The 27532-nt window shown below is 36.4% G+C and overlaps 1 protein-coding gene across 1 annotated transcript; it reads left to right on the forward strand.

The window, feature by feature from the left end:
- The first annotated feature begins 1005 nt into the window (after positions 1-1005).
- LOC119002219 (scavenger receptor cysteine-rich type 1 protein M130-like) lies at positions 1006-27532 on the forward strand. Its single transcript, XM_037067983.1, has 17 exons — positions 1006-1146; positions 2514-2600; positions 3625-3945; positions 6377-6697; positions 12068-12388; positions 12996-13316; positions 15319-15633; positions 15731-16045; positions 16417-16509; positions 16591-16905; positions 18074-18391; positions 19058-19366; positions 20280-20303; positions 20508-20615; positions 21800-21895; positions 22742-22857; positions 27317-27532. Exons 1-16 carry the CDS (start codon positions 1101-1103, stop codon positions 22825-22827), a joined length of 3396 nt encoding a protein of 1131 aa, XP_036923878.1. The 5' UTR covers positions 1006-1100; the 3' UTR covers positions 22828-22857; positions 27317-27532.

Consider the following 27532-nt stretch of genomic DNA (forward strand, 5'->3'; position numbering starts at 1 on the left):
GTAATAGCATGGTCAATAAAATATAATTTGAAAAAGAGGAAAAGGAAAAACAATGCTGACTATATACAATCTAAACAAAACCATTAAACACGTTTACTTAGGGAAATCATATTAAAATAGATCTGGTGATAAGACATTATATAATAACATATCGCTTATTTTAGTCTTTTGATATAATTTAACTACATGACAACTGGCTATTTTTGTTTCTAATATATTGGTCTAAAACAGTGATTTTCAACCCGTGTGCCATACCGCCGGAATTTTTAAATTTAAAACATGCAGTACCTGACTGTTTAGCCAGGAATACTGCTTTTTTCCTCCCAGTTGCTTTGCATGTTGTCAGCTCTTTCTCCTGTGTGAGACTGAAACAACTACAATAGACTTCAAGTATGTGCCTAACACCCCCATAGTGGTAAAATTAAAAGGAGTCCACACAGAGACCTGGGACTCAGGGGTGTGCACAGCTTTCCTCCCATGGTTCTGGTGGTATAGCAACCAACGCTCTTGGAAAGAGGCAGCCTGGTTCTCTTTTCTTCCTGAACTTTGTTTCACTTCTCTCTGAAGGTGCCACCTCCAAGCTTCCAGAATAAGAGGCACTGACTTTTTTCCCTAGATTGTCAAATAAAACAATGGTAACAGCCAACACAATAATAGTGAGGACAAATCAAAATCGTACCTATTATTTGTCGGATTGGCAAAAAATATAATATTTTTTTGGTGTGCTGCAAAGTTTTAGTAGTTAGTTCACATGTTCCATGATGTGAAAAGGTTGAAAATTGATGGTAAAACTAAGTGCAGAAATCTGAAATATTTAACTCAACAACAATATATGAGTTAACTTCATTTTTGTAAAGCTATGGTGACCTTTTCTCAATTTCTTTTGATTGTTTGATGCCCCATATTTTAAAAAAAACCTGAGTAAAAGGGAATCTCACTCTTTTAATGACTTCCCTTTTTTGGTTGACTCCACCTCCATTATGTAGCCTTATGATTCTTTGTGGAAGTGAGATGATTTTTAGAATTCTTAGTGGTCCTCTCCTTAGGAGAACATTTCTAGGGACTAACACAAAAGGATTTAAAAATCGTAAGACTTTGGAATGGACAAATTCAGAATGGTTCCACATGAAAACTCTGGATATCCTGGTAAAAGCTTCTTCTTTATTCTATATTTATTCTCTAACAGAGCAGGGCATTATCCTGACAGTCAGTGGATCTGATTTAATAGCGATTGGCATCAGGAGAGGAAGGAATGGGAAAAAGGCATTATGTTTATATGGCAGTACCTCTCATCTATCATAAGTTCTAAATTGAAGATACATGATAGAGATTAGATTGGCTATCAGTTTTGTAATGCTGCTGAGATGAAATTAAGAACTGAAATTAACTAAATTGTACTGAGTATGAAAACAATACTTGTTATAAAAGATAGAACATGTAGGAATGAGTAGTAATTGAAAGTTGAACACCTAGAAGAAATTTAGAATAACACCCCTGAGTGTTCAAATCTGCTCTATGGTTTAAATGGATGTGTTAAATTTATTTAGAATTTTTACTTTTTTAAAGCTTTTTTATTGAATTATAATATGTCACATGAAAGCATAAATTGTAAGTGCAAAGTTCAGTGACTTATTCCAAAGTGAGTGTTCCATGCTTACAACAGCTTTTTTACTTTTTAATTTTCATTTAATTTTTATTTATTGGCTTTAGAAAGAGAGTTGAGAAGAAGAGGGCAGGAAGAGAGAGAAAGAGAGAGAGAGAGAAACATCGACTTGTTATTCCACTTATTTATGCATTCATTGTTTCATTTTTGTATGTGCTCTGACCAGGGATCAAACCCACAAACTTGGTGTATCAGGACGATGCTCTAACCAACTGAGATACCTGGCCAAGGAGATAGCATTTTTACTTTTAAATTACTGTTAGGTTAGTGTAGAAAAAAGAAATTAAAGTACTAGCAGCTTTAAGAGCCCTTTATGCTGTAATGGGAGATAAGATCCAATATTTGGGTTTTCTCAATGTAAACATTGTTACTTGATTCCATCAATGTATTGTTCGGCTATTATTTAGCAGGCCTTGTGTCAGGTACCAGTGAAATTATGGCAACCCGATGGAACTTACCACATAACAATGTGGATCAGGTAGGCTTGGAGAGGGGAACATAAGTTGAATATTGCTCTGTACGTTCAGAAAGAACTGCCCACTTCTAAGTTTCATTAACGCCTTTTTAATTTTTCAGGTTTTAAGGTTGCTCTTGCAATTGTTTTTCTACCCCCAAATTTTATAATTATCCACCTTTAGGATATATACTAACATGTAGATTTTCAAAGCTATTTCACTGAGATTGTATGATCCTGGATATGAATTTTTTCTGTTTGCTTTGCTATTTAAAAGGGAGGATTTTCCATCTTTGGTGTGACCTTCTTTGTTAATTTCAAACATCTGAAACCATCTACCTTCACCAAAGTCTCTTTGGGAAGATTATACTTTTGCCCTCTTTCTTTTTTTCTCAGATTTTAGAAGATGTTTTGTCCACTTGAGTCCCTTCATTATTGCTGTGATCTCAGTTCTTAGTGCCTCTCTGGTCACTGGTTCTCTTGGTGAGTACTTTGTCGAATATACTAGAAGCCTTAGACCACTCTGACAAGGATCACTGAAAAACAAACAATTCTCCTGAAGGCCAACAGTGTCTAAAAGCATACTTCACGGTCTCAAAGGGTCAGATATTAAATGCACAAATTAAGAACCTAACATATGACAAACACACAAAAGTGCAAAAAATAATAGCACAGTTCCCTCCAAATAAAATAAATTCTTACAGGGAATAAAAGCATTATACCTAAAAATTTGAAATAATGTTTAACTAAAAAATAGGGAATAATAGAAAGGATGAGAAACCTCAAAATTATTTGGGACAAGAGTAAATTTTAGGAACACTTTAATCAATTCAAATGCCAAAACTTATCTAAAATTGTATTGATGGAGACAAGATGTATATACCACGGTTTCTCTGTTGGTTAAAACACTCATGAGGTGGTAGCTGAGACATTTGGAAGGAGTCTAAGGGAGAGGGGATTTATTTTGTGGTAGAAGATAATAAGAAAGTACCTCAATCTCAGCTTTCATTTAAGTAGATACATTTCTGTATCTAGATTTCAATTCGTTTTTTTAAAAAACCACAGTGTCTTTCATATACATGAAATAAGTGTAAAATTACTTGTAATTGGTCTTTGCATCCTCACTATCAGCCTTCTTTCTACTGATCTTGGACTTTTGGAGAAACTTACATAGCTCATTCCTTTAAAATTTTGTACTATCTTATTGAAATATTAAACTCTCCATGAAGATTATATAAATTGACATAAAGAATATCAGCCATAAAATAAGGATATCATATAGAATTGTGCTACGTTACTGGTTTATGCCATGGTTCAATTTGAAGCTTGTGATACTAATATTTGTATTTGAATTCCTATGAAATAGCATTACCTTATTGCACCATGGATGGGTCCAGGAATGTTTCTCCAACCTGGATTTGGAAAATAAATAGATAATCTAAAGAATAATAATTCTCTACTTTCTCTTTGGATCTTGACGAATTGCTGCCTTTACCCATTGTTGCAGGAGGAACTGACAAGGAGCTGAGATTAGTGGATGGTGAAAACAAGTGCACTGGGAGAGTGGAGGTGAAAGTCCAGGAAGAATGGGGAACTGTGTGTAATAATGGCTGGGACATGAATGAAGTCTCTGTGATTTGTGGGCAACTAGGATGTCCAACTGCTATCAAAGCTACTGGATGGACTAATTCCAGTGCAGGCTCTGGGCGCATTTGGATGGATCATGTTTTTTGTCGAGGGAATGAGTCAGCTCTCTGGGACTGCAAACATGATGGATGGGGAAAACATAACTGCACTCACCAACAGGATGCTGGAGTAACCTGCTCAGGTAAGACCTGATAAGTCAAATTCTTGACGTGAAATGCTTTGTGGGGGAAAAATATGTAGATGGGTTAAAAACAAAAAGGAGCCAGTTTTCTGCATGCAATCAAGTCCACATGTGCCCTGACTGGGAATCAAACCCACAACCCTTTGGTTTAATGGGACAACTCTCCAACCAACTGAGTCACACCAGCTAGGGCGAAGTGGTGGTTTTAATTTATAAAACATTTTATGTTTTATCTCAGTTGTCTTTACAATAATTAATAAAATCATCTCAAACCTTTCTGCTGACAAATCTTAAGGCCAACTTTCTTACCCAATTTAGATTCCTGGGCTTCTCATTTCTTCTTGCTCACTTCATTGAACTTTATGCAGCCCCCTCACCTCCCAGCCTCATTCTTAAGGACTGTGTCCTCCATAGGACTGATTTTAGAAAGAACTTGCTTCCACCCCAGGCATTGTGGTATAATGGGAACAACTCAGGCTAGTATCTAGAAAAATGCAAGACTAAATTCCAGCTCAGCTCCTCATTAATGCCATTATTTTGAGCAAGTTGTTCAATCTTTCTAAACTTCAATTCCTGAGAACTCGATGGCAGAACAAACAAAAAGCTACTGATACACTGTTCAGTGTTAAAAATTAAAGTTAGCTTTCTCATGGGTTACTGCTTCTCATTACCTTGACAATTTAGTTCTCTTTCTCCCTTGTCCCTTCTTCTCTCTTCTCCCCTCATTTTCCCTTTCACTTCCTCCTCTGCCTTCCCCCTCCTCCCGCTCCTCCTTCTTCTTCTTGTCTTTTACGCTAATCACGCAGTGAAAAGCAATAGTAACATATACATCAAACATCTACAACAAAGTTAAAAATCATTGTAAGTCTTGCCAAGCTCTCACCATAATTACTGATCTTTTTAGAATTGACTTTCTAAGCTAAGAAACAGCATGCAGTACTTTTAACTCATTTTCTATTTTTTTAATGCCTCAGAATGAAGTTACTTAGACTTTCTGTCACAAGTTTACACATATAAAGCTCCAACTGGTGCATAATAATAGCAATGCATAACCACTCAATTTACTAGTTTTATGTGATTTCAGAGATTCTCCACTCTGATTAATGCTGAATCCTCAGAGCCTCTGCCTCCTGAGAGATTTTATTATTATCACATGTCCAAGGGCAATACAGCCTAACAGGAAGGAGAATAGACTCTGGTGCTACACTGCTTTTTCTTTGCCCCTACATCCTACGTGTTTGATCCTTTGCCAATTATCTAACCCCAGTTTTCTTATCTGTAAAGTATTATTAATTTTTCATGATCAAAAATCCTGTTAAGTAGAGGTCTTTGCCTGGAGTTTAGAGCTTTTAAAATTGAATTACTTTTTCAAAAGCTGCCTTCTAAATATTTTGACAAAATAAACTGGTTTTGCTTTTCATGTGTCCCAAAATTTCATTGCAAATCTCCTTTTCTTGGGTATCTTAGTCCTCACAGAAAATTCAACGGGAAGTGTATAGAGAACACTTTGTTAATGAAACAGCTGTTCTTTGCTAAAAATGATACCAGATACTTTGGGGATGGAAAAATAAAAAACTTTGAAGTGGAAATTGGTAAGAAATGAATTATTTTAATAGATTTTTGTCCTTGATTTTTAATAATCTGGTATACCACAGGGTGCTCTTGCATTATGCATGCTTATGGATTTTATTTTTGCTTTTTCCTGTTTTGTAACTTCAAGTTCAACTTTAGACAATTATTCATGCTCTGAATTGTTTGCAAGTAAAGATTAAAATAAAGATTTTAAATGTTCAACAAATTACCAATTTGTCATTTTTACTATTTTGTATGTGAGCCAATTTTATTTTTTTCAAGTTTAAAATTTTTTTCAAGTTAATTGTTGTTCAAGTACAGTTGTCTCCCTTTTACCACCCACTCCCCCTGACCCCAGCCTCTCCGGTCTCCCACCCCTGATCCCACCCCACCTTGGTTTTGTCCACGTGCCCTTTATAGATGTTCCTGAAAACCCTTCCCCCTTTTCCTCCCATTATTCCCTCCAACCTCCTGTTTGGTTACTGACAGTTTGCCATGGTAATCGAAACAGCCTGGCACTGGCATAAGATCAAGTTTTTTGTAAATAAATACTTTGAGTCAATTTTATTATTTCTACAAAAGAAGAGCATTTACTCTGTCCTAGTAAAGGAAGGAAAAAAACAGAAAGTAAATTTAATCTGTAAAACAATTTTCGTAGTAAGTACATGTAGATAAAAGTTCTCATCGTTAGTTTATTTTTAAAAGATTAAAATTCTCTGATAAATGAGAGTGGGCAGCATCCGAAAAAAGGCACTATTTTAAGGAAAGCATGAAATTTTAAGTGTCTTGAGGAATCTTATTTTCTAAAATTACTTCTGAGTGAGTAGCACTTTGAACTCTGGTCTTTTCTTTGTTCTAGATGGATCTGATTTGGAGATGAGGCTGGTGAATGGAGGAAACCGGTGTTCAGGAAGAATAGAAGTCAAATTTCAAGGGAAGTGGGGAACAGTGTGTGATGATAACTTCAACAGAGATCATGCTTCTGTGGTTTGTAAACAGCTTGAATGTGGAAGTTCTATCAGTTACTCTGGTTCAGCTAATTTTGGAGAAGGTTCTGGGCCGATCTGGTTTGATGATCTTGTATGCAATGGAAATGAGTCAGCTCTCTGGAACTGCAAGCACCAAGGATGGGGAAAGCATAACTGTGATCATGCTGAGGATGCCGGAGTGATTTGCTTAGGTAAGGACTGATCTGGGTTTGTTCTGTTCTCCAAGAAAGGGTGGGAAAAAAAAGGAGGGGGTGGTAAGATTCTGCTTTCTTTGTCCCTTTATCATTACCTAATTTCAGGTTCCAGTTCTGATACCCAAGGAGTTTTTAAGGGAACTGATATTAAAATAGATTAGAGGAGAAGGATGAACAGTGAAATTAAGATTCAAGTAATGAGGATTGAAGGAGGGGTTTAAACAAGAGTTAGATCCAGCCCTGGCCAGGTAGCTCAGTTGGTTAGAGAGTCCTCCCTATACACCAAGGCTGCTGTGATCTATGTCAGGGCACAGACAAGAATCAACCAATGAATGCATAATTAAGTGGAACAACAAATTGATCTTTCTCTCCCCCTTTCTCCCTTTCTTTCTTTCTAAAATCAATAAATAAAAAGTTTTAAAAAATAGTTCAATCTCCTTTCTTCCAAAAAAAAAGCAAGGAAGAAAGAAAAGAAAAGAAGAAATGGCTTAACTAGCAAATTTTTCTTTCTGGATGATTGTAAAAGCAAGTCACCACTTCCAGCGCCCCCACACTACCACCCTTCCTGTTATCCTCTACCTACAAATGTCTCTTCTTTAATCGTACTAACCCATCTCCTCCCAAATTATTAGTTCAAATTCACAGAGTCAAATGATTAAGTAAAATTGCTATTTCCTATTAAAATCTCATTTATGTTACTGCTATGGTATAAGTATAATAAGCAGGCACCGTGTCTGTCTACAGACATTCATACTTGATCAGGGGACAGAGATAGTGGATTTGTAGGTGCAGCAATGACATTCTCTTTTTTTCATTTGAGTTCTTTTCTTTCTTTTTTTTTTATTATTGTTGGAGATAGCAAGTAAAATTGTCTCCATTTTCCCCCCACCCCAGCCATCCCCACCTCCCACCCTTGATCCTACCCCAATTTGGCTTTGTCCATGTGTCCTTTATACATGTTCCTTGACCACCCTTTCCCCTTTCCCCCCAATATGCCCTTCCAGCTCCCCTCTGGTTACTTTCAGTTTCTTCTTTATTTCAATGTCTCTGGTTATATTCTGCTTGCTTGTTTGTTTTGTTGATTGGGTTCCACTGACTTCGTAGTTTGAAGAAGACCTAGTATGTCTTGAACTCCAAGGAATGTTTAGGAAAATATAGTTAGAATAAAAATGTCGCTGTATTCACCAGCTATCTTTTTTTTTTGGTGGAGGGGAGGAATGAATGAGACTCAGTTCAAATTATTTTTAAAGTAAGAAAACATTGACTTAGAAAACTGAAAAATTCAGGGAATGCATGTTAAATTCAAGCACTTAGGCAATGCCATCAGGGTTCTGAGCCTTTTAAAAAATTTCTTGAATTAGCATTTTTTCTTGTTGAATAATGGCGCATCTATTAGCTGAACCACAAAGAATGGAATTCCTACAGAAAATATTGATTTTGTTAGCTGAAGAAAATAAAATGAATTTGGGGTAGAAAAAATACAGTCTATACCTTCCATTTTCCTTTACCTATCAAAGTGTTTGTAGGTCTCCAATCAGTTCATTTCTTCTCAATGTGTTTTATACATGCTGGAATACATTCCTGAGGAATCACAGGAAGAGAATGTTGTTGCAACAAAAACTAAAACTGCCAGAGGAAAAACCCAATTTATTTATTACAGGACATTAATCAGAATTAAGTTCTGCTTTTTGAGGAATACTGATTGGGAGAAGATGAAAACACTAAGGATTAGGTGTCTTTTCTCTTTGCTTTGCTTTTAAAACTGAGGAGTTGGTCACAAAGGGGCCACGCATATAACAACCAGGTAGAATGGGTAGGTAACACAGTCAGAGGCAAAAGTGAGTGTTGAGTATAGAGGAAAATTGGAGTGTGTGGGTACCACCTAAACACCTGCAAATATATATTTAACAAGAAAAACAAATAATTCCAACAAAAATTCTGGTGGTCAAATAAGCATATCACTAGATAAAATTCAGCCCCTGGACCTCCTGTTAGGAACTATTCCTACAATGCATGCTCGCTGTGCAGAAAAGTCCTGTCTTTTTGCTTGATGTATGCCTTCGTCCGTTTTTAATAATTTTTTGTTTTGCTTTTCTAAGCATTTATTTCATTTGTATTCATGTACTTTTTACTTTTCTTTTTAATTATAATTTATATTCAACATTATATTGTATTAGTTTCAGGTCATCGTTAATAATTTTGCATGGTAGTGTATTATCATTTTCTCTATCTCTACTTTTATCTCCCCCTTTTCTTAATTCATTTCAGATACAGCTATTTACAGTCCCCTTATTCTTATTATTTCTTTTTTAAAATTTATTTTTCAATTACAGTTGACATGAAATATCATGTTAGTTTCAGGCCTACAACATAGTAATTAGACATTGATAAAGTGTACAAAATAATTACCTTGAGTCTAGTACCCATTAGACACCATACATAGTTATTACATTATTATTGACTATATTTCCTATACTACACTATATATTCTTGTGACTATTTTTATACTGCCAATTTGTACTTCTTAATTCCTTTTACCTTTTTCACTTAACCCCCAAACCTGTTCCATCTGACAACCATCAATTTGTTATCTGTATCTGAGTTTGTTTGTTTTATTGTTCATTTATTTTGTTTTTAGATTATACATATAAGTGAAATCATATGGTACTTGTCTGTGTCTGATTTGCTTCATTTAGTGTATACCATCTAAGGTCATTCATGTTTTTGCAAATGGTAAGATTTTATTCTTTTTATGGCTGAGTAATATTCCATTGTACATGTATAGCACATCTCCTTTATATATTCATCTAATCAATTGACATCAAAGTTTCTTCTGTAACTTGGATGTTGTAAATAATACTGCAGTAACCGTGGGGATGTCTATATCTTTTTGAATTAGTGTTTTGGGTTTCTTTAGACAAATAGCCAGAAGTGGAATTTCTGGGTAATATTACCATATTTTTAATTCTATTAATTCCATTGTTAATTCCTGAGGAACTTGTATACTGTTTCCATAATGGTTGTACCAATTTACAATCCCACCAACAGTGTAAAAGAGTTCCTTATTCTCCACATCCAATTTTTTGTGTATTTATTGATGATAGTCATTCGGACAGGTGTGAGATGATATCATGGTTTTGATTTGCATTTCAATCTTCTTTTTTTATTGAGATTTGTTTTGTGACCTAGTATGTAGTCTGTCCTAAAAAGTGTCCCATGGGTACTTGAAAAGAATGTATATTCTGCTGCTTCTTGGTAAAATGTCCTAAAATTAGCAATTAAGTTTATCTGGTACAATGTGTTATTTGAGGCCATTGTTTCCTTGTGGATTTCAGTCTGGAAGATCTACCCATTGACGTTGATGAAGTGGTAATTCCCTTACTATTATTGTAGTACTGTTGATCCCTTCTTTTATGTCTATCAATATTTGGTTTACATATGTAGGTGCTCTTACATTGGATGCATAGATGTTTACAAGAGACATGATTCCCTTGTTGGATTGATTCTTTTATCGTTACAAAATGCCCTTCCTTGTCTATTTTTATAGCCCTTGTTTTAAAGTCTATTTGGTCTGATATAAATATTGCTGCCCCAGACTTTTTTCATTTCAATTTGCACAAAATATCTTTTTCCATTCCTTTATTTTAAATCTGTGTGTGTCTTTCAATCCAAAGTGGGTCTCTTGTAGACAGCATATTTAAGGGTCTTGTTTTCTTATTCATTTACCCATTCTATGGCTTTAAGTCCATAATTTACATTTAAAGTAATTATGATAAGCATGTAGTTATTGCTATTACATTAATGATTTTCTGGTTGTTTTTGCAGTTCTCTGTTCCTTTCTTATTATCTTGTTCACTTTTCTTGTATGTTGATGACTTGTTATAGTGTTATGTTTGGATTTCTTTCTTCTTATTTTTTGTGTATTTATAATAGATTTTTGGGTTTGGGTTGCCATTTGCTTCATATATACTAAGCAATGTTTGTATTAAAAGTCTATTTTAAATTAATGATTGCTTAAATTCAGATGCATTCTGAAGTCACTACTTTCTTACTTACCCCTCTACATTTTTGTTTTTGTTATTATCTTTTACCCCTTTTATGTGTGTTTGTGTGTCACTCTTTTTGATTTTTTATTATTGTAATTACAATGGGTGTGTTACTTCTAGAGCCTTTTGGTTGGGGCTACTATGGTGGCCAAGGTCATCTGCCACTTGTGCCTTTCTTGGAAATCTTGGTAGAACCTACAAAGTGATCTGCTTCTTAGTTGCCACTTGTGCTGGGCATGGAGGTACCTGGGAGAAATGCAAACTGGGGCCATGTGCCAGTTTGGCCAGGCTTGTGGCCCCTTAGTTGAAGTTACAATATAGTCCAAGGCTGGCCACCACTTATACGAGGCTTGGGGCTACCTGGTGGGAGTTACAATGCAGACTGAGACCATTAGCCACTTATACTAGGTTTGTGACCTCTTAGCAAGCTGAGGTTGACTGCAACTACTGTCTGTTTGGAGTTTGTGGACATTTACGCAATTTGGGTAAATTTTGCATTGAGAGTCTAGGCAGTCCACTTGTGTGGAATCACTGGAAAAGGCTCAGGCCAGAGAAGTTAGTTGGGGGGGTGGGTCTCAGGAAATCACCGGGGCACAGAATAGTGTTAGCCAGATTATTGGAGAACACAGATTTCATGCCCACCTGCACCTGGCTGGCAGGGTGGATAGAGAGTGCAACAAAGGAACATCCATTCCCAGAGAGAGTTGAGGGAACTCTCTAGCTCTCATGTAAAATTCAATTTAGCTCTCCCCATATATTCCTGGAGCTTTTCAAGATGCTTCCTTCACACTGGAGCTTAGAGTTATTGAGACTGCGAGTGAGTGAGTCTGTATATAGACCTTTTTGACCTGCAGTGCTTCAGTCTCTGGTAGCTTATTGTCTTCATGGACACAATTTTCTCCAGTTCTCATAGTCAGATGTTGTGGGGGCTCCTCTCCTCAACACTGATGGCCTGAGTTGGGGAGCACAAAATGGGTCTGGGACCCTTCACCCCTCATGGGTCTTCTGCAGCCAAAATATCCCTCTAATTCTTTTTTTAATGTTCCTCTGATTCTTAATTGCCACATTGTGAGTGTGGGACATACCCATTTTGCATCTCCATCCCTCTTACCAATCTTCACATGGCTTCTTTATACCCTTGGTTATAGGACTTCTATTCAATGAGTTTCAGGTATTTCTCAATGATGGCTGTTCTCTAATTTAGTTGTAATTTGATGTAAACATAGAAGGAGGTAAGCACAGACTTTACTTACTTTGCCACCTTGACCAGAGGTCTCTTGTTGTTTCTTTGTCATTGACTTGTTTTATGTCCCTTTTACAGATGGAGCAGATCTGAGCCTGAGAGTGGTAGGCGGAGTCAATAAATGTTCAGGAAGATTAGAAGTGAAATTCCAAGGAGAGTGGGGCACAGTGTGTGACGATGGCTGGGACAGCAATGATGCAGTTGTGGCATGTGGGCAACTTGGATGCCCAACTGCCATCACTGGCATTGGTCGAGTTAATGCCAGTGAAGGAACTGGACACATTTGGCTTGACAGTGTTTCCTGCCTTGGACATGAATCTGCTATTTGGCAATGCAGACATCATGAATGGGGAAGGCATTATTGCAATCATAATGAAGATGCTGGTATCACATGCTCTGGTAAGTTAAAACAAAACAAAAACAGAGAAGGAAGGACCTATATTTTTTAGGAGTAAGAATAGGTATGAGACGTGAAAGACAGAAATATCTAATAACTTGGTTGCTAGGAATTCTTTTAGAGTTATGATGAATCTTTAACATATTTCTATTCTTTATTAAAATAGTAGTTTATTTTAAATGACAATCTTCGAGCACAAAACTGCTCAGGCATTACAATGATTTCAGTCATCTCTGAATCTATGTATACACATTTCTTTATTTGACTACTTTAGGGGGTTGTCTGACTCAGTTTTCTGTAATAATTATTCTAGCTGCTATTAAGTTCTAAATCTACCTAGAGCTCTGAGACGAAAAATTATAAAGCTCTTTTTAAAATATATCTGTCTTGTCCTTATTTTTCTACCATTGACAATTTGTGTTAAAACTTGAAACTATAATCCCATTTCTAAACAAATTTATGATCTATACTGTCTGTGAGAAAAGCCATCGGATGGGTAAGCCATAATTTCCAGTGTCTTGGTATCTAGAAAGGAGCAAGGTTTTTAAAAATCCTTTGGAAGTTAGCCTGTACATGTATCTATAGCTTAAGTTTTTGTTTCTTTTGCAGATGGATCAGATCTGGATCTGAGACTTACAGGAGGAGGCAGCCGCTGTGCTGGGACAGTGGAGGTGGAAATTCAGAAACTAGTAGGGAAAGTGTGCGACAGATTCTGGGGAATGAGAGAAGCTGATGTGATTTGCAGGCAGCTGGGATGTGGATCTGCACTCAAAACAACCTATCAAAGTTATTCCAAAATTAAGCCATCAAACATGTGGCTCTTTGTAAGCAGCTGTAATGGAAATGAAACTTCTCTTTGGAACTGCAAGAATTGGCAGTGGGGTGGACTTACCTGTGATCATTATGAAGAAGCCAAAGTTACCTGCTCAGGTAAAACTTTTAAATGTGTTAAGTTTTATTTCAGGTTGAGAAGTGCATCCTAAGTAGATAGAAAAGTTTCTGCATATGCACAGAATCATGAAAAAGCATAGTACCCCTAGGCATCTTTAGGCTAGGGTATCAGGTATGATTGATAAAGTTATAGATATTAAGTATTTTAAGGTAATATCATAGAATATTTTAAAGTATGCTAACTTATTAGTGTTTATCATCTCTCCTTAATCTAAATAGATGGGAGATGTTGGGGAATTTACCAAAGTTCTGTGTATGCAATTTCCTCAAAAGAAAAATTATTATAACCAAATCACCTACCTTAGAGGAATTACACATCAAATGATCAATAAATAGTTATGATTATTATCAGTAGCATTAGTATTATCTGTCTTCACTGGTAGACTGAACTCTGTAATAGAATTTTAAACCCACCTAAACGCCTAGAATATCACAGGTGCATAGTAATATTTGTTGATAAGATAAATTGTTGTAGAAATAGTAAAGAAACATTGAATTACCTTGAAGACAAAGAAATCGTGTGAAAATACTTGAAATGTAATTAATATAGTTGTGATCATGTCATAGATTTATTAGAAAGAGAATTTAGAAGCAAAGAGACCACTTAGGAAGCTATTACAGGGACTATGTGACGTATGATGATAAATTACATTAAAGCAATAGCAACAATATGCAGAAGAAATATGCTGGAGGAGTGACAGAGATCGGTGACTTTCTTAACATGCAGGGTTATTGTGAGAAGGAGATCCTAGAGTCTGCAATAATCTGCTTACTTTCAAATCCCAGCCTCTCTCTAACTTGCTATATGAATTTAGCAAATTACTATATCTTTATTTTCTTATTCGCAAAATTGAAATGATATGAATAACTATTCCCTGAGGCAACTGTAAGAGTAAAATGATGTTTGTTAAATACTTAATAAAATGCCATGTTAATAGGTACTCAATGTTCACTACTATCACTATTACATTTAAAGAAGATAAAGAAGTGGCTTAATTTCAGGTCATTCTAATTTGGTCTAGATATCATTAATTGAATAAAGAATGCAGTGGGCATTCAATGCATAATTTATTCAATTTTGAATACTCTGAGGTCCAGATGTCTGAGTAGATATGTTTATGAATATAAATTTAAAAAGAAAAGTATAGATGAAAAATTTTATTGGCAGTTAAGAGATGTCCATTGATAAGATGATAGTTGAGAACAGAACATTTAATCAGGGAATTCATGAAAGGTTCTGTCAGGCAGAAAAGAGGAGAAATAAGTATCTCATGTATCAAATGCAAGAGATAACAAAGGGAAAGAAAGAGGTCTGATATTCATTTCGAAAACAGAAACCATATAAAAAGTCTTTCCAGAGCCCTGGCTGGCGTAGCTCAGTGGATTGAGCACAGGCCTGTGAACCAGAGGATCACGGTTCAATTCCCAGTCAGGGCACATGCCTGGGTTGCAGGTCAGTTCCCTGCAGGCCAACTCCTAGCAGGGGACGCGCAAAAGGCAACCATACATTGATGTCTCTCTCCCTCTCTCCTTCCCCTCTAAAGATAAATAAATAAAATTTTCAAAAAAAAAAAAAGTCTTTCCATAAAACCATTTGAAAAGGTTGGGGCCAACCCCAGATAACAGTAGGCGGAGGACTGAGTACAAGGCTAAAAGATAGAGTGTTTACACATTATCTCTGGTTTCCAATGCTATGAACAACATAGAAAAAAAGGGAGAAAGGAAAAAGTTATCAGGCCTCCAGGAGTGGTTGGCTTCAGGAGGCAGAGTTTCAGAATTCTCTCTGATGAATTGATCTAATGAGGAATAGGGGAGTCAAGAATTTGCTATGCCCAATTCTAGACAGAAAGGCCAAAAGGAATGAGTGTGGAAAATCACTCAGCACTGTGGCCCCCTTCTTATTCTTCACTTCCTTCCTCACTTCCAACATGAAGGAAAATCCTTGAATTGTGTTATCTCTCACTGAAATATTATTTTTCAGCCCACAGGGAACCCAGACTGGTTGGAGGGGATATTCCCTGCTCTGGTCGTGTGGAAGTAAGACATGGTAACACGTGGGGCTCTGTCTGTGACTCTGACTTCTCTCTGGAAGCTGCTGGTGTGCTGTGCAGAGAGTTACAGTGCGGCACAGTCATCTCTATTCTGGGAGGAGCTTACTTTGGACAAGGCAATGGACAGATCTGGACGGAAGAATTCCTGTGTGAGGGGCATGAGTCCCATCTTTCACTCTGCCCAGTAGCACCCCGCCCAGATGGGACTTGTAGCCACAGTAGAGACGTTGGAGTAGTCTGCTCAAGTAAGACCTAGAGGACATGTTCAATTTGTTCCTTTACCTTGAAGAGAGGAGGGTTAGATAATCACAGACGTCTTTTTAAAGCCCCGTTTCCTTCCAGGGTACACAGAAATGCGCTTGGTGAACGGCAAATCCCAATGTGAAGGAAGAGTGGAACTCAAGGTTCTAGGAACATGGGGATCCCTCTGCAACTCTCACTGGGACATGGAAGATGCCCACGTTTTGTGCCAGCAGCTTAAATGTGGAGTTGCTCTTTCTACCCCAGAAGGAGCACATTTTGGGAAAGGAAATGGTCAGGTCTGGAGGCACATGTTTCACTGCAGTGGAACTGAGCAACACATGGGAGATTGCCCTGTAACTGCCTTGGGTGCATCGCTATGTTCCTCAGGGCAAGTGGCCTCTGTAATCTGTTCAGGTAAGAGGATCAAGGGCAGCCAGTGATGAGCCTCTTGGATGTGCCTTAAGAGCTGATGTACATATAGGGGCGAAGAGCAAAAGTAAAAGGGAAAGATCCATTGTGAGGGGTCATGAGAAATATACTAGAATATCAACCTCATTTGTCTTTTCAGAGAAAGCGTAAACTTAATTTTCGTGGACCTCGTAGTTATCTAGAGGTTACGAGGTGCCAGCCCTTCTCAAAGCACCTGATTCATTCCCTGTCTGGTTGACTCACCCACCTTCTTTTTTCCCTAAAGCTGTGTTTATCTTCAGCTCATTTATCTAACACATCATCTGGCCTCCCTTCCTCACCTTACCTTGTATGACTGAGCACTTTGATGTCTGCAGGAAACCAGAGTCAGACACTATCTCCATGCAATTCATCATCTCTGAACCCAACAAGATCTCCCACTTCAGAAGAAAATGCTGTTGCCTGCATAGGTGAGAATCAGTGATCAATCTATAAAAATTGTCTCAATCCATAGGAATGCATTTTATTAATATTTTACTTTCTCTTTCCAGCAAGTGGTCAACTTCGCCTCGTAAATGGAGGTGGTCGCTGTGCTGGGAGAATAGAGGTCTACCACGAGGGCTCCTGGGGCACCATCTGTGATGACAACTGGGACCTGAGCAATGCCCATGTGGTGTGCAGACAGCTGGGCTGTGGAGTGGCCATTAATGCCACTGGTTCTGCTTATTTTGGGGAAGGAACAGGGCCCATCTTGCTGGACGAGGTAAACTGTAATGGAAAAGAAGCTCGTATTTGGCAATGCCCTTCACATGGCTGGGGACGGCACAATTGCAGGCATAAGGAAGATGCAGGAGTTATCTGCTCAGGTAAGTCTGCACATAACCTCTGATCACAATTATGAATGAGGAGACTGAGGTCAGACAAAGGGTAGTGGGGGATATTAATCTGTGAGAATTCCCTGAAAAGTAGATAGAAAGGAAACTATTGTGAGAGTCAGAGTCCCAGAAGTATAGATTTTAATAATTAATGCTAGCATCCAAGGTGCTCTAAAGTCAGAAGGAGAAAAATTCAGAAATGATCTTACATATCACAAAAATAACAACAAAACTAATAATGAAAAGTTTTTTTATAAATATATTTGGAGCTGGATATTGGGTAAGGATTCAGTGCACCACTTTATAATCACTGTATTAATAAAGAAGTAGATTTAAAGAGACAGGAAGAAATATATTAGCACTACATTCTACAGGGAAAGAGAAAATTACCATTCCCAAGTAATTTTTTATGACAGGTAATGAGAAATTTTTTTGTCATGGGAAGAAAAATTGCCATAAAAGGTCATTGATCTCGTTTTGTATACATAGCAAGCTTTAGAAACTGTTGTGAAGTAGAAAAATGTGCTCAGCTGTTATATATTGGAAAAATAGTATTATGATTTGAGAACTTACGGAAATAAAATATTCTATATGTCCATAGTGTTTTCGATATCATTTACATTTAATGACACAAATTTAGGAGAGAACATATGCAGCAAAACTGTGACATGTCAGAAAGGGAAATATTTCATTTTAAATATTTCACTTCATTTTACATATTTCATTTATAATATTTCATTTTAATATACACAAAGTCTTAGTTTTAGTGCCTGAGTATCTCACTAAATTTTAACTGTCAAGGACAGTTGTAAAAATGAATGGAATAACATTATTGAGGATAAAATATAGTAATTTAGGGAGAAAATCCAAAATATATAATTAGTAAAGAATTTTGAGAATCAACTTAGAATCATTGGTGGCATTCTAAAGAGGTACCTGAGTACAAAACCCAAGACTACAAAAGCAGAAGGTTTAGAACAAATACCATATTTTAGTTAAATCTACTAAATCACCCAATCACCCAATCCTGTATAAAGGATTATTACTAATTGATACAGCGTACCTTTTTTGGAAGTCATTCTCACATCACAGTAAAGGGAGGGAGACTTGCGAATTGTCAGAGAATATGTGAAACGACTACCTTTGTATTTCACCCCAGAGTTCATGTCTCTGAGACTGAGCGATGAAACCAGCAGAGAGACCTGTACGGGGCGTCTGGAGCTCTTTTACAACGGAGCTTGGGGCAGCATTGGCAAGAGTAACATGTCTCCAACAACTGTGGAGGTGGTATGCAGACAGCTGGGCTGTGCAGACAAAGGGAACATCATCCCTGCATCCTCAACTAAAACATCCAGGCACATGTGGGTGGACAATGTTCAGTGTCCAAAAGGACCTGACACATTGTGGAAGTGTCCATCATCTCCATGGAAGCAGAGACTGCCAAACCCCTCAGAGGAGACCTGGATCACATGTGCCAGTGAGTATTTGTTGGCCTGTATGAAAATTCCATCCTGTGACTCCATTAACATCTTTTGATCTCCTTAAGTAGAAATGAGTACTCTAGTTAGAACCTATTCTACCTGGATGGGATCATTTGTTTTCTTTAATTTGACCTATATGTTTCCAAGACCAGATATCATTTTTCCAAAGAATATTTATACTCCCTATGGTATAAATGTAAGCAAATGAGGAGCAGAATATATGTGGTTCAGTATTTGACTATTGAATGGTCTACCTCACCTTTCCAATTTTTCTTTCAAGTATTATCTTGCTATACTAATGTAAAGAGAGAAGCAGTCATTCCCCATTCTCCATCTTAAACTGGAGGAAGACTTTTAGGTACCTGGCAATCTCCCAAGCTCTTTTCTATTTGAGAAAAATGAATATTATGCAATGTTAACATTATTCTTTTGATGTTTCCTGAGTCATACTAATGTTCTTATCTCCAGTATGAAATGTTTTGCTGAAAGGACATGTACTTTCACAAAAAAATAAATTTTGTTGAAATATTTTTAGATGCACATTAAATAGCAAAGTTGTAGAATAGAGTTTTAAAAAGAGTTTCAACTATCTCTTTTCCCCTGTGACCTCTTAGGAGTTTTTGTCTTCTCAGAAATGACCTAGGGGGTCTCTGATTTTTCAGACAAGATAAGACTGCAAGAAGGAAACACTACTTGTTCTGGACGTGTGGAGATCTGGCATGGAGGTTCCTGGGGGACCGTGTGTGATGACTCCTGGGACCTTAACAATGCTCAGGTGGTGTGTCGACAACTTGGCTGTGGCTCAGCTCTGAAGGCACTAAAAGAGGCGGCGTATGGTCAGGGGACTGGGCCCATATGGCTCAATGAAGTGAAGTGCAAAGGGAATGAGTCTTCCTTGTGGGATTGTCCTGCCAAACCCTGGGGACACAGTGACTGCGGGCACAAGGAGGATGCTGCTGTGATATGCTCAGGTAAGTGGCAGTATATTGGATTAAGCTTAGAATCTCAGGCAGCAAAGAAGGGGCAGGAAGTCAAGTGCATTGTGTAAAGTTCGGATATGTCAACACAGGGGTCTCGTGGGGAGAGAATCATGATGTTTCAGTTTGAAGAAATGATGAAAATATTTGTTGTTCTACATTGCCCTTCACCAAGGAAAAGTGTAGTATTTATCTGTGTCCCTGTGCAGAGGGAAATAAGACAAGGAGACCATACATTTGGGTGGGAACAAGTAGTTTTCTTGGTTGAGAGGCACTAAAGATTAACATAGAAAATTAAAAATTGAGGATGGGAGTGGGGGGCGGAAAACTGTACTTGAACAATAATTAAATAAAACTATATATTAAAAAAGAAAATTAAAAATGGAAAAAACTCAATAAAATCTACATTTCTTTTTTTAAAAGATTTTATTTATTTATCTTTAGAGAGGAAGAGAAGGAAAGAAATATCAATGTATGGTTGCCTCTCGTGAGTCCCCTGTTGGGAACTGGCCTGCAACCCAGGCATGTGGCCTGACTGGGAATCGAACCGCGATCATGTGGTTTGCAGGCCCATGCTCAATCCACTGAGCTACACCAGTCAGGTGTAGCTGTGTTGCCCCAGTCAGGGCAAAATCTACATTTCTTAATTCAGGAAATGGTACCCCCACCCATCCACATCTCCAGTTTGAATTTCTTTCACTTCTCATCTATCTCTTCCCCCAGTCAGTCTCCAACTCTTATAAATTCTACTTTTTAAATTAAATTCGTTGAGGTAACATTAAATTAAACTAAACTTAAATTTATTGATTAATAACAGTATATAAGCTCTAAGTATACAGAAATAGAAATATTTGTTCTATATATTACTCTTGGAATTAAGTCTCCTTCTTCTCTTTTTCTTCTATAGGTGAAGAACCACCAAAAGCTTCAGGTACATCATAGGGTTTATGAGCGTGGGACCAATTGTCTTCACTATTTAGAATCTTTCTTGTTAACAGACTTTAGATCAGAAGAAGTTCTGAAGATATGAAATTCACTTCAGCACTTCTGAATCTGACCTAAGAAAGGGATAGTAATTAGAGACCCAGTTCTTTTAGCTCTGAAATCATTTCTTGTCATATTTACTTGTGCTTAGGTCACACACTCCTTGTCGTATTTGGAGTCCTTGGGGTCATTGTGTTGGCCGGTCTCATCGTGCTCCTCTTGTGGACGAAGAAGCGAAGACAGCTACAGCAACTTACAGGTCTGAGGCAAATTATGGTCTCTCTAATGTTTTATGAGATGAGAATATTCTTGGGATAAAAAAATAGATTTGAGTATCAAATAGCCAGAAAGCTGCAACTTACAAGAGGCTTAAGCAGTTTCTCAAAAAGGAGGGAGCAAGATTTCAGAAAAGAAAAAGGGCTTTGGTTGTATTAATGATTCTTACATTCCATCTTTATATTTAATTGTGACACTATAGAATTGATCATTTAGAATAGATATGCTTATATGGCTTAAGGTGAACCTTTTACTGCTCATTTATTTGCCCTTACTATATACTTATTACTGATTTTACTGTTCTGCCTAGCAGTGTGCCTAGGATCTGATGATACTGTCATGGATAATCAAATGTTGTTGTTGTTGTTGTTTTTGTCTTAATAGAATTTCAAGTCTAGTGGAAGATATATGTATATATAAATAAACAAATAAATTGCAATGTAGTATATACATTCATATAAATAAGGAAAAAGGGACACAGAGAATGACTAACTGAAAGGAAAAGGAAAGTATCAGGCTTCTAGGAGGCACTTGAGACAAATTTTGAAAATAACAGTTCAAAGAACTGAATGACGCTCATTACAGGGAAAGAGAAAGCTATGGACAAGTGAAGAGAAATTTAAAGGATGCCACATTTGCTGTTTCAGGAGGAAGTAAGAGTTCAGCTCAGGGAAAGAAGCTAGTGATAAAGCTGTAGAAGAGAGAAGAGATTATGAAGTTCTGTATTCCATGATAAGAAGATGAATAGTCACTAAAGAGTATTATATAGGCAAATGCAAAAGTCAGGCAGCCTTCTGGAAAGTTCTGTTTGACAACAGGATGTATGATGGATTGAAGGAGGACCACATTATTGATGAGGATAGCATTTTGAAATAGTTGGAATGAACGGTGGAAAAAACTTTATAATGAGAATGAAAGGGAGATAGATTTTAGAGAGATTTTAGGAAAAGTTCCAATGAATTTGAAAAAAAGCTGGCTGCCTTGAGGGAAGAAACTGGGTTGTTCTACGAAGGCAGTAGGTTTAGCTTGGTAGTGGAATGGGATGGAAACAAGACAAGGGTATGAATGAAGACTGGGTATGTTTGCACTGTTAGGAAAAAGCATAGAGAGGGAGAGAAAGTTTTACTATTATTTTGCTGATTTCTAACTTAGGATATCTCATGTCAGTTTCTTTGAGAGGACAGAATTTTGTTCACCAAGTTCAATACCAGGAGATGAATTCCAGCCTGAAAGCAGATGATCAGGACCCGCTGAACTTCTCAGGTCTGTGGGTTCTTTAAAGGGCTATATAGCCTTGGGATTCAGGCCAGTATCTGCAATGGAGGCAGAAGCATTCTACTTGGCATAACAATGGAAAGAAATCTCAGACATGTAGTATTAGGAAGCATATAAGGAAGAAGGCGGGCATAACTGAAAATAATTCTTAGAGAACATAAAACTTGTAATCATGGGGAGCCCACTGGCTAAGAGGTCTATATTTCTGATAAAAGTACAAAGAGTCTTATAGTAGAATATTATGACTTGGGCCTCATTTTATTAAAGCACAAATTAAATCTTCTAAAATGTAGTTTAACTTTTTCTATATCTCTTTAATGGTTTCTTCCATTCCCACTTCTGTTACTTTCCTTTCTCTAACTTGATATTTATCATATTTTCCCTGAAATTCTAAAAGCTTGAACTTTCTATATCTTTATCCCATCAGAAGCCAGCACTATGGACAGGACTAGCCTTATTTTCCACTAGGTAATGCTCCTTGCCTTGTCCTCCAACTTCTATTTAGCATCAGAGCACTGATTCTGCTTCTGGGAAGTATAACTTCGCTGATTTGGAAAAAAATATCCCAATACCTTCTTACTCCAGAAAGGCTCAATGCCTTCTCAATAGTCCTTACCCTCTTACAGGCTGCCTTACTTCTTCAGGTCAAGGGATTTGTATTTGCTGCAACTTTGTCTGGAACATATTCAAGGCATGGGAGAGACTTTGTGTACCCCTAAATTACACTTGTTTGCCTTCCTAATTGTAGATAGTGGTTTTAAATGTTCAAAGACCTTCTAAGGCACTTGAGGGGAGATCTGACTTATCTCCCAGTAACTGTTTTCTTTCTTTTAGAAAATTTCAATGAGTCAGATGGTGTTAATGCAGCTGGAATAATTTCCACATCCAAAGATTTAGGGGACCATTCTGAAGTACACTGAAAAGGAAAATGACAATTATAACCCAGTGAGGTGAGTGAGGAAAATTTATTCAACATCACTTTAAAGAAGTACATTCCTTTGGATAATTGATCATTCTTCTGGTATTAGAAGGAATGTATATACACATATATTTTCATATAGATTATTATATGTTTATGTATATACATTCATATCTAGAATATATAACAGATTTTATTACTATGACTTGTTCACTTTTCAGTTGTATATGTATTCTAAGCCATGACAATGTTCTATCATGGAGCTAAAAAGATACTGGGTAAATAAATATGAGTAAATCTTTTACAAATATTATGGGGGTCATTTCAGGAAAGAAATAATACATATTTATGGTTGTATAATGATATGGTAAGTATAAGATGCTAGAGGAATATAGAAAGTTTGCTTAAGAAAGTTTGGAGAGATTGGGAAGATGTAATGTTCAAGTTAAACATAAGATGACTAAATACAGACTATTTTAGGGCAAGGACAAAATACATACAAAATATGAAGGCATAAAAGAGAAGTGCACCCTAGAGAAACATAAGTTTTTCATTCAAAAACATATATTGAACATATTTATGGGAACAAGTGGAATTCTGTGCACTGAAGGTACAAAAATTAAAGATACTATTAACAAAGACGAGATCATTTAATGAAATAAGTAGGAATACAGAGAGGTTATGTAAAGAGAGGGGAAGTGATGAGAACCTAAGATGAAAAGGCTGTACAGAGCCCTACAATGAATGGTATTATCTGCTACATTTTATGTTTATATTGCATTTTAGGGGCTTTTGCATTTTATAATTCTATAATTTGCTTTTCTGAGGAAAGTATAACAATAAAAAAATAAGGAAGGAAATTGCTAAGTTATACTTCAAAAAGAAAAGATGGTGAAATGAGTTAGTGGGTACATTTTCTGTATACATTTAGAAATGATACATAACAAAGGAAGGGTTTTTGTAGAAATAGTATATATGACATATAAGAAAAACAGATTGAGCCAAACAATAAAAATTGGAACCTTAAAAGTATATAAATGTAAAGTGTTAATGTCATATATAGACACAGAGAACAATTTTATACATACATATATATCTTAGCAGTTGTTTAGACAAAGACAATATCTAATGGATAATTGGGAAAACTGTGAAAAGACAACATTAAAAAAGTGAATTTCACACCTGAAATTTCACACCTGACAGGTGTGCCTCAGTTGGATGGGGGTCATCTGCAAAGCAAAAGGTTGCTAGCTCTGTTCCAAACAGGGTACACACATATTTATTTGGGCTGTGGATTCAGTCCAGGTTGGGGCACATGTAGGAAGCAACCATTCACTGTTTCCCCCATCTTTATTTGTTACCCTCTCTTTCTCCCTCCCTTCCCCTCTTTGTAAAAATAAATAAATACAGTTTTTAAAAGAACACATGGACAAAACCAAAGGGGGGTAAGATCAAGGGTGGGAAGTGGGGATGGCTGGAGTGGGGGGATTGATGNGCATTTTATAATTCTATAATTTGCTTTTCTGAGGAAAGTATAACAATAAAAAAATAAGGGAGGAAATTGCTAAGTTATACTTCAAAAAGAAAAGATGGTGAAATGAGTTAGTGGGTACATTTTCTGTATACATTTAGAAATGATACATAACAAAGGAAGGGTTTTTGTAGAAATAGTACATATGACATATAAGAAAAACAGATTGAGCCAAACAATAAAAATTGGAACCTTAAAAGTATATAAATGTAAAGTGTTAATGTCATATATAGACACAGAGAACACTTGCAACTTGTATATTTAATGAAAAGAGTAAATATTTATATGTAAATTTTATACATACATATATATCTTAGCAGTTGTTTAGACAAAGACAATATCTAATGGATAATTGGGAAAACTGTGAAAAGACAACATTAAAAAAATGAATTTCAGCCCTGACAGGTGTGCCTCAGTTGGATGGGGGTCATCCTGCAAAGCAAAATGTTGCTAGCTCTGTTCCAAACAGGGTACACACATATTTATTTGGGCTGTGGATTCAGTCCAGGTTGGGGCACATGTGGGAAGCAACCATTCACTGTTTCCCCCATCTTTATTTGTTACCCTCTCTTTCTCCCTCCCTTCCCCTCTTTGTAAAAATAAATAAATACAATTTTTAAAAGAACACATGGACAAAACCAAAGGGGGGTAAGATCAAGGGTGGGAAGTGGGGATGGCTGGAGTGGGGGGATTGATGGCGGAGAAGTGGAGACAACTGTACTTGGATGACAATAAAAAATGTAAAAAATAAAAGATAGAGAAACTAAAAAAATTCAATCTCATAAAAATATGAATTTCAAATGACAAATACACATTTTAAAATGCTCAGATTCACCAGTATGTATGGGCAACTAAAATTTATGACTAGTGATTGTATGTCACTTTATATTACTAGATTTTTATGACTTTGACCATAAAGGCAAAAATAAATGAATGGTACTATATCAAGCTAAAAAGCTTCTGCACAGCAAAAGAAACCACCAACAAAACAAAAAAAGCAGCCAACCAAATGGAAGGTGATATTTGCTAACAACAACTCCGACATGGGGTTAATATCCAAAATACATAAAGAACTCCAACAACTCAACAACAATCTAATTTAAACAATGGGCAAAGGACATGAACAGACACTTCTCCCATGAAGACATATGGGTGGCCAACAGATACATGGAAAGATGTTCAATTTCACTAGCTATTGGGAAAATGCAAATCAAAACTACAATGAGATACTACCTCACACATATTTGAATGGCTATTATCAACAAGACAAGTAACAACAATTATTGGGGAAGTTGTAGAGGAAAAAGAATCCTCGTTCACTGCTGGTGAGAATGTAAACTGGTACAGCCATTATGGAAAACAATATGGAGTTTTCTTAAAAAATTAAGAATTGAGTTACCATATGATGAAGCAATCCCTCTTCTGGGTATCTACCTGAACATTTTGAAAATACTTATTTGCAAAGAGATATGCACTCCAATGTTCATTACAACACTATCCACAGTGGCCAAGACATGGAAAAAACCAAAGTGTTTCTTATGACTGATAAATAGTTGGAAAAAGAAGATGTGGTACATATATATAATAGAACACTACTCAGTCATAAGAAAAGGTGAAAGCCTGTCATCTGCAACTACATGGATGGACCTTAAGATGACTATGCTAAGCGAAATAAGTCAGGCAGAAAAAGCTAAGGACCATATGACTTCACTCATTTATGGGATGTAAAACTGAAACTCATAGACAGGGAGGACAGTATGGTGGTTATGAGAGGAAAGTGGGTGGGCAAGTAGTAAAGGGTGAAGGGAGGTGACGGAAGATGATTTGACTTTGGGTGGTGGACACACAATGCAATATACATAAAATGTATCATAGAAACCTACACTTGAACCTACATAATCTTATTAACCAAGGTCACCACAATAAATTTAATTTAAAATCAATATAAAAAAACAAAATAAAATACAAAGAAAAAATAAAATCCTGAAATTCACCAGTATGTCTGGGCAATTCAAATTATGACTCATGATGATATGTCACTTTATGTCAATCAGAGCAATAAAAATTTAAAAGCACCAATATTTATTGCTAGTGGAAATACAGAAAAAAATGTAATTTTGAACTTAGCTATTAGAAATAAGAAGTGTTGTGTGCATTCTCACATGTGCCTTTGGGAAAAGCAACCTGGAAGCTTCTACTTAAAATTTTTTAAAGCACTTCACAGATCTATTGACTCAATGACTCTACCACTGAGAATTTTTTCCAGTCAGATGAATATACTAGTATGTAATAATGGGTTCTTTTCTGCAGTGTTCTTAGTAGTGGCAAAAGTTGGAAACAAAGTGGCAACCAGGTAATGGCAATCAGGCCAATGACCTGAATAGCAATCAATCAGGTAACGTTTGGAAAATTATGGTGCAGACAGCTAAAAAAGGGAAAAAATCACCCATAAAATGCAATGATGTTCCATCCACGTGCTCATGTTGTTGAATATGTATTTAAATATAATGTTTGTATCTATGATATTATACATGTATATGTATAAAGAAATATTTATAAATTCTAACACTATTATAAACTGAGGACAATGAATGACTTTTGATTTATAATCTCAAACACATGAATATTATTCTGACATAATAAATAATGCTCAAACAACTGTTTCCTTAAAAAGCAAACACTTATGGATAACTGTTCCAGAATCATGTAGGGATTATTTTAAAAATAGCATTTCTGGGCACCACTGCAGTTCTATATAGTAGAAATAGTCCTTATGTACGCTCAAGTGTGAAAATTGTTGCATTTAAGTTTTCTGTTCAGGTAAACAATGTGCTTTTGAGTGTATGTGAGTGAGTGTGTGTGGAGTAATGTAATACATTACATTATATTATAATGCAATTCTAAGCATGTGCATGTGAAGAGGAAAATAACACTTTTTCTATTTATGGCTTTAATTCAGCTGTTAAGATACCTGATGAAGACCCGGACTATTGAATGGAGCAAGCATTCACCTGGTTCACTGAAAGTCACAATTCAGTCCTCTTTCTCCTAGTATTTCAAAGACTGCTGCTGAATTCATAAAAATTAAATTGATGAATGTGACTGCTAAAATTGTATATAAGACTTTTGGGGAGGGTTAAATAAAAATGAATATTGCTGATTTAAACTATTCTTA

Source organism: Sturnira hondurensis, unplaced genomic scaffold (assembly GCF_014824575.4).
Source record: "Sturnira hondurensis isolate 20B ecotype Veracruz unplaced genomic scaffold, ASM1482457v3 Scaffold0017436, whole genome shotgun sequence".
In the NCBI taxonomy this organism is placed as follows: Eukaryota; Metazoa; Chordata; class Mammalia; order Chiroptera; family Phyllostomidae; genus Sturnira; species Sturnira hondurensis.

Bases quoted from the DNA above. Each gene is read 5' to 3' on its own strand.
- LOC119002219 (XM_037067983.1), top strand. From the start codon at position 1,101: ATGGACAAATTCAGAATGGTTCCACATGAAAACTCTGGATATCCTG. The intron at 3,946-6,376 runs GTAAGACCTGAT...TCTTTGTTCTAG, and splicing joins TGCTGGAGTAACCTGCTCAG to ATGGATCTGATTTGGAGATG. The intron at 21,896-22,741 runs GTCTGTGGGTTC...TCTTTCTTTTAG, and splicing joins GGACCCGCTGAACTTCTCAG to AAAATTTCAATGAGTCAGAT.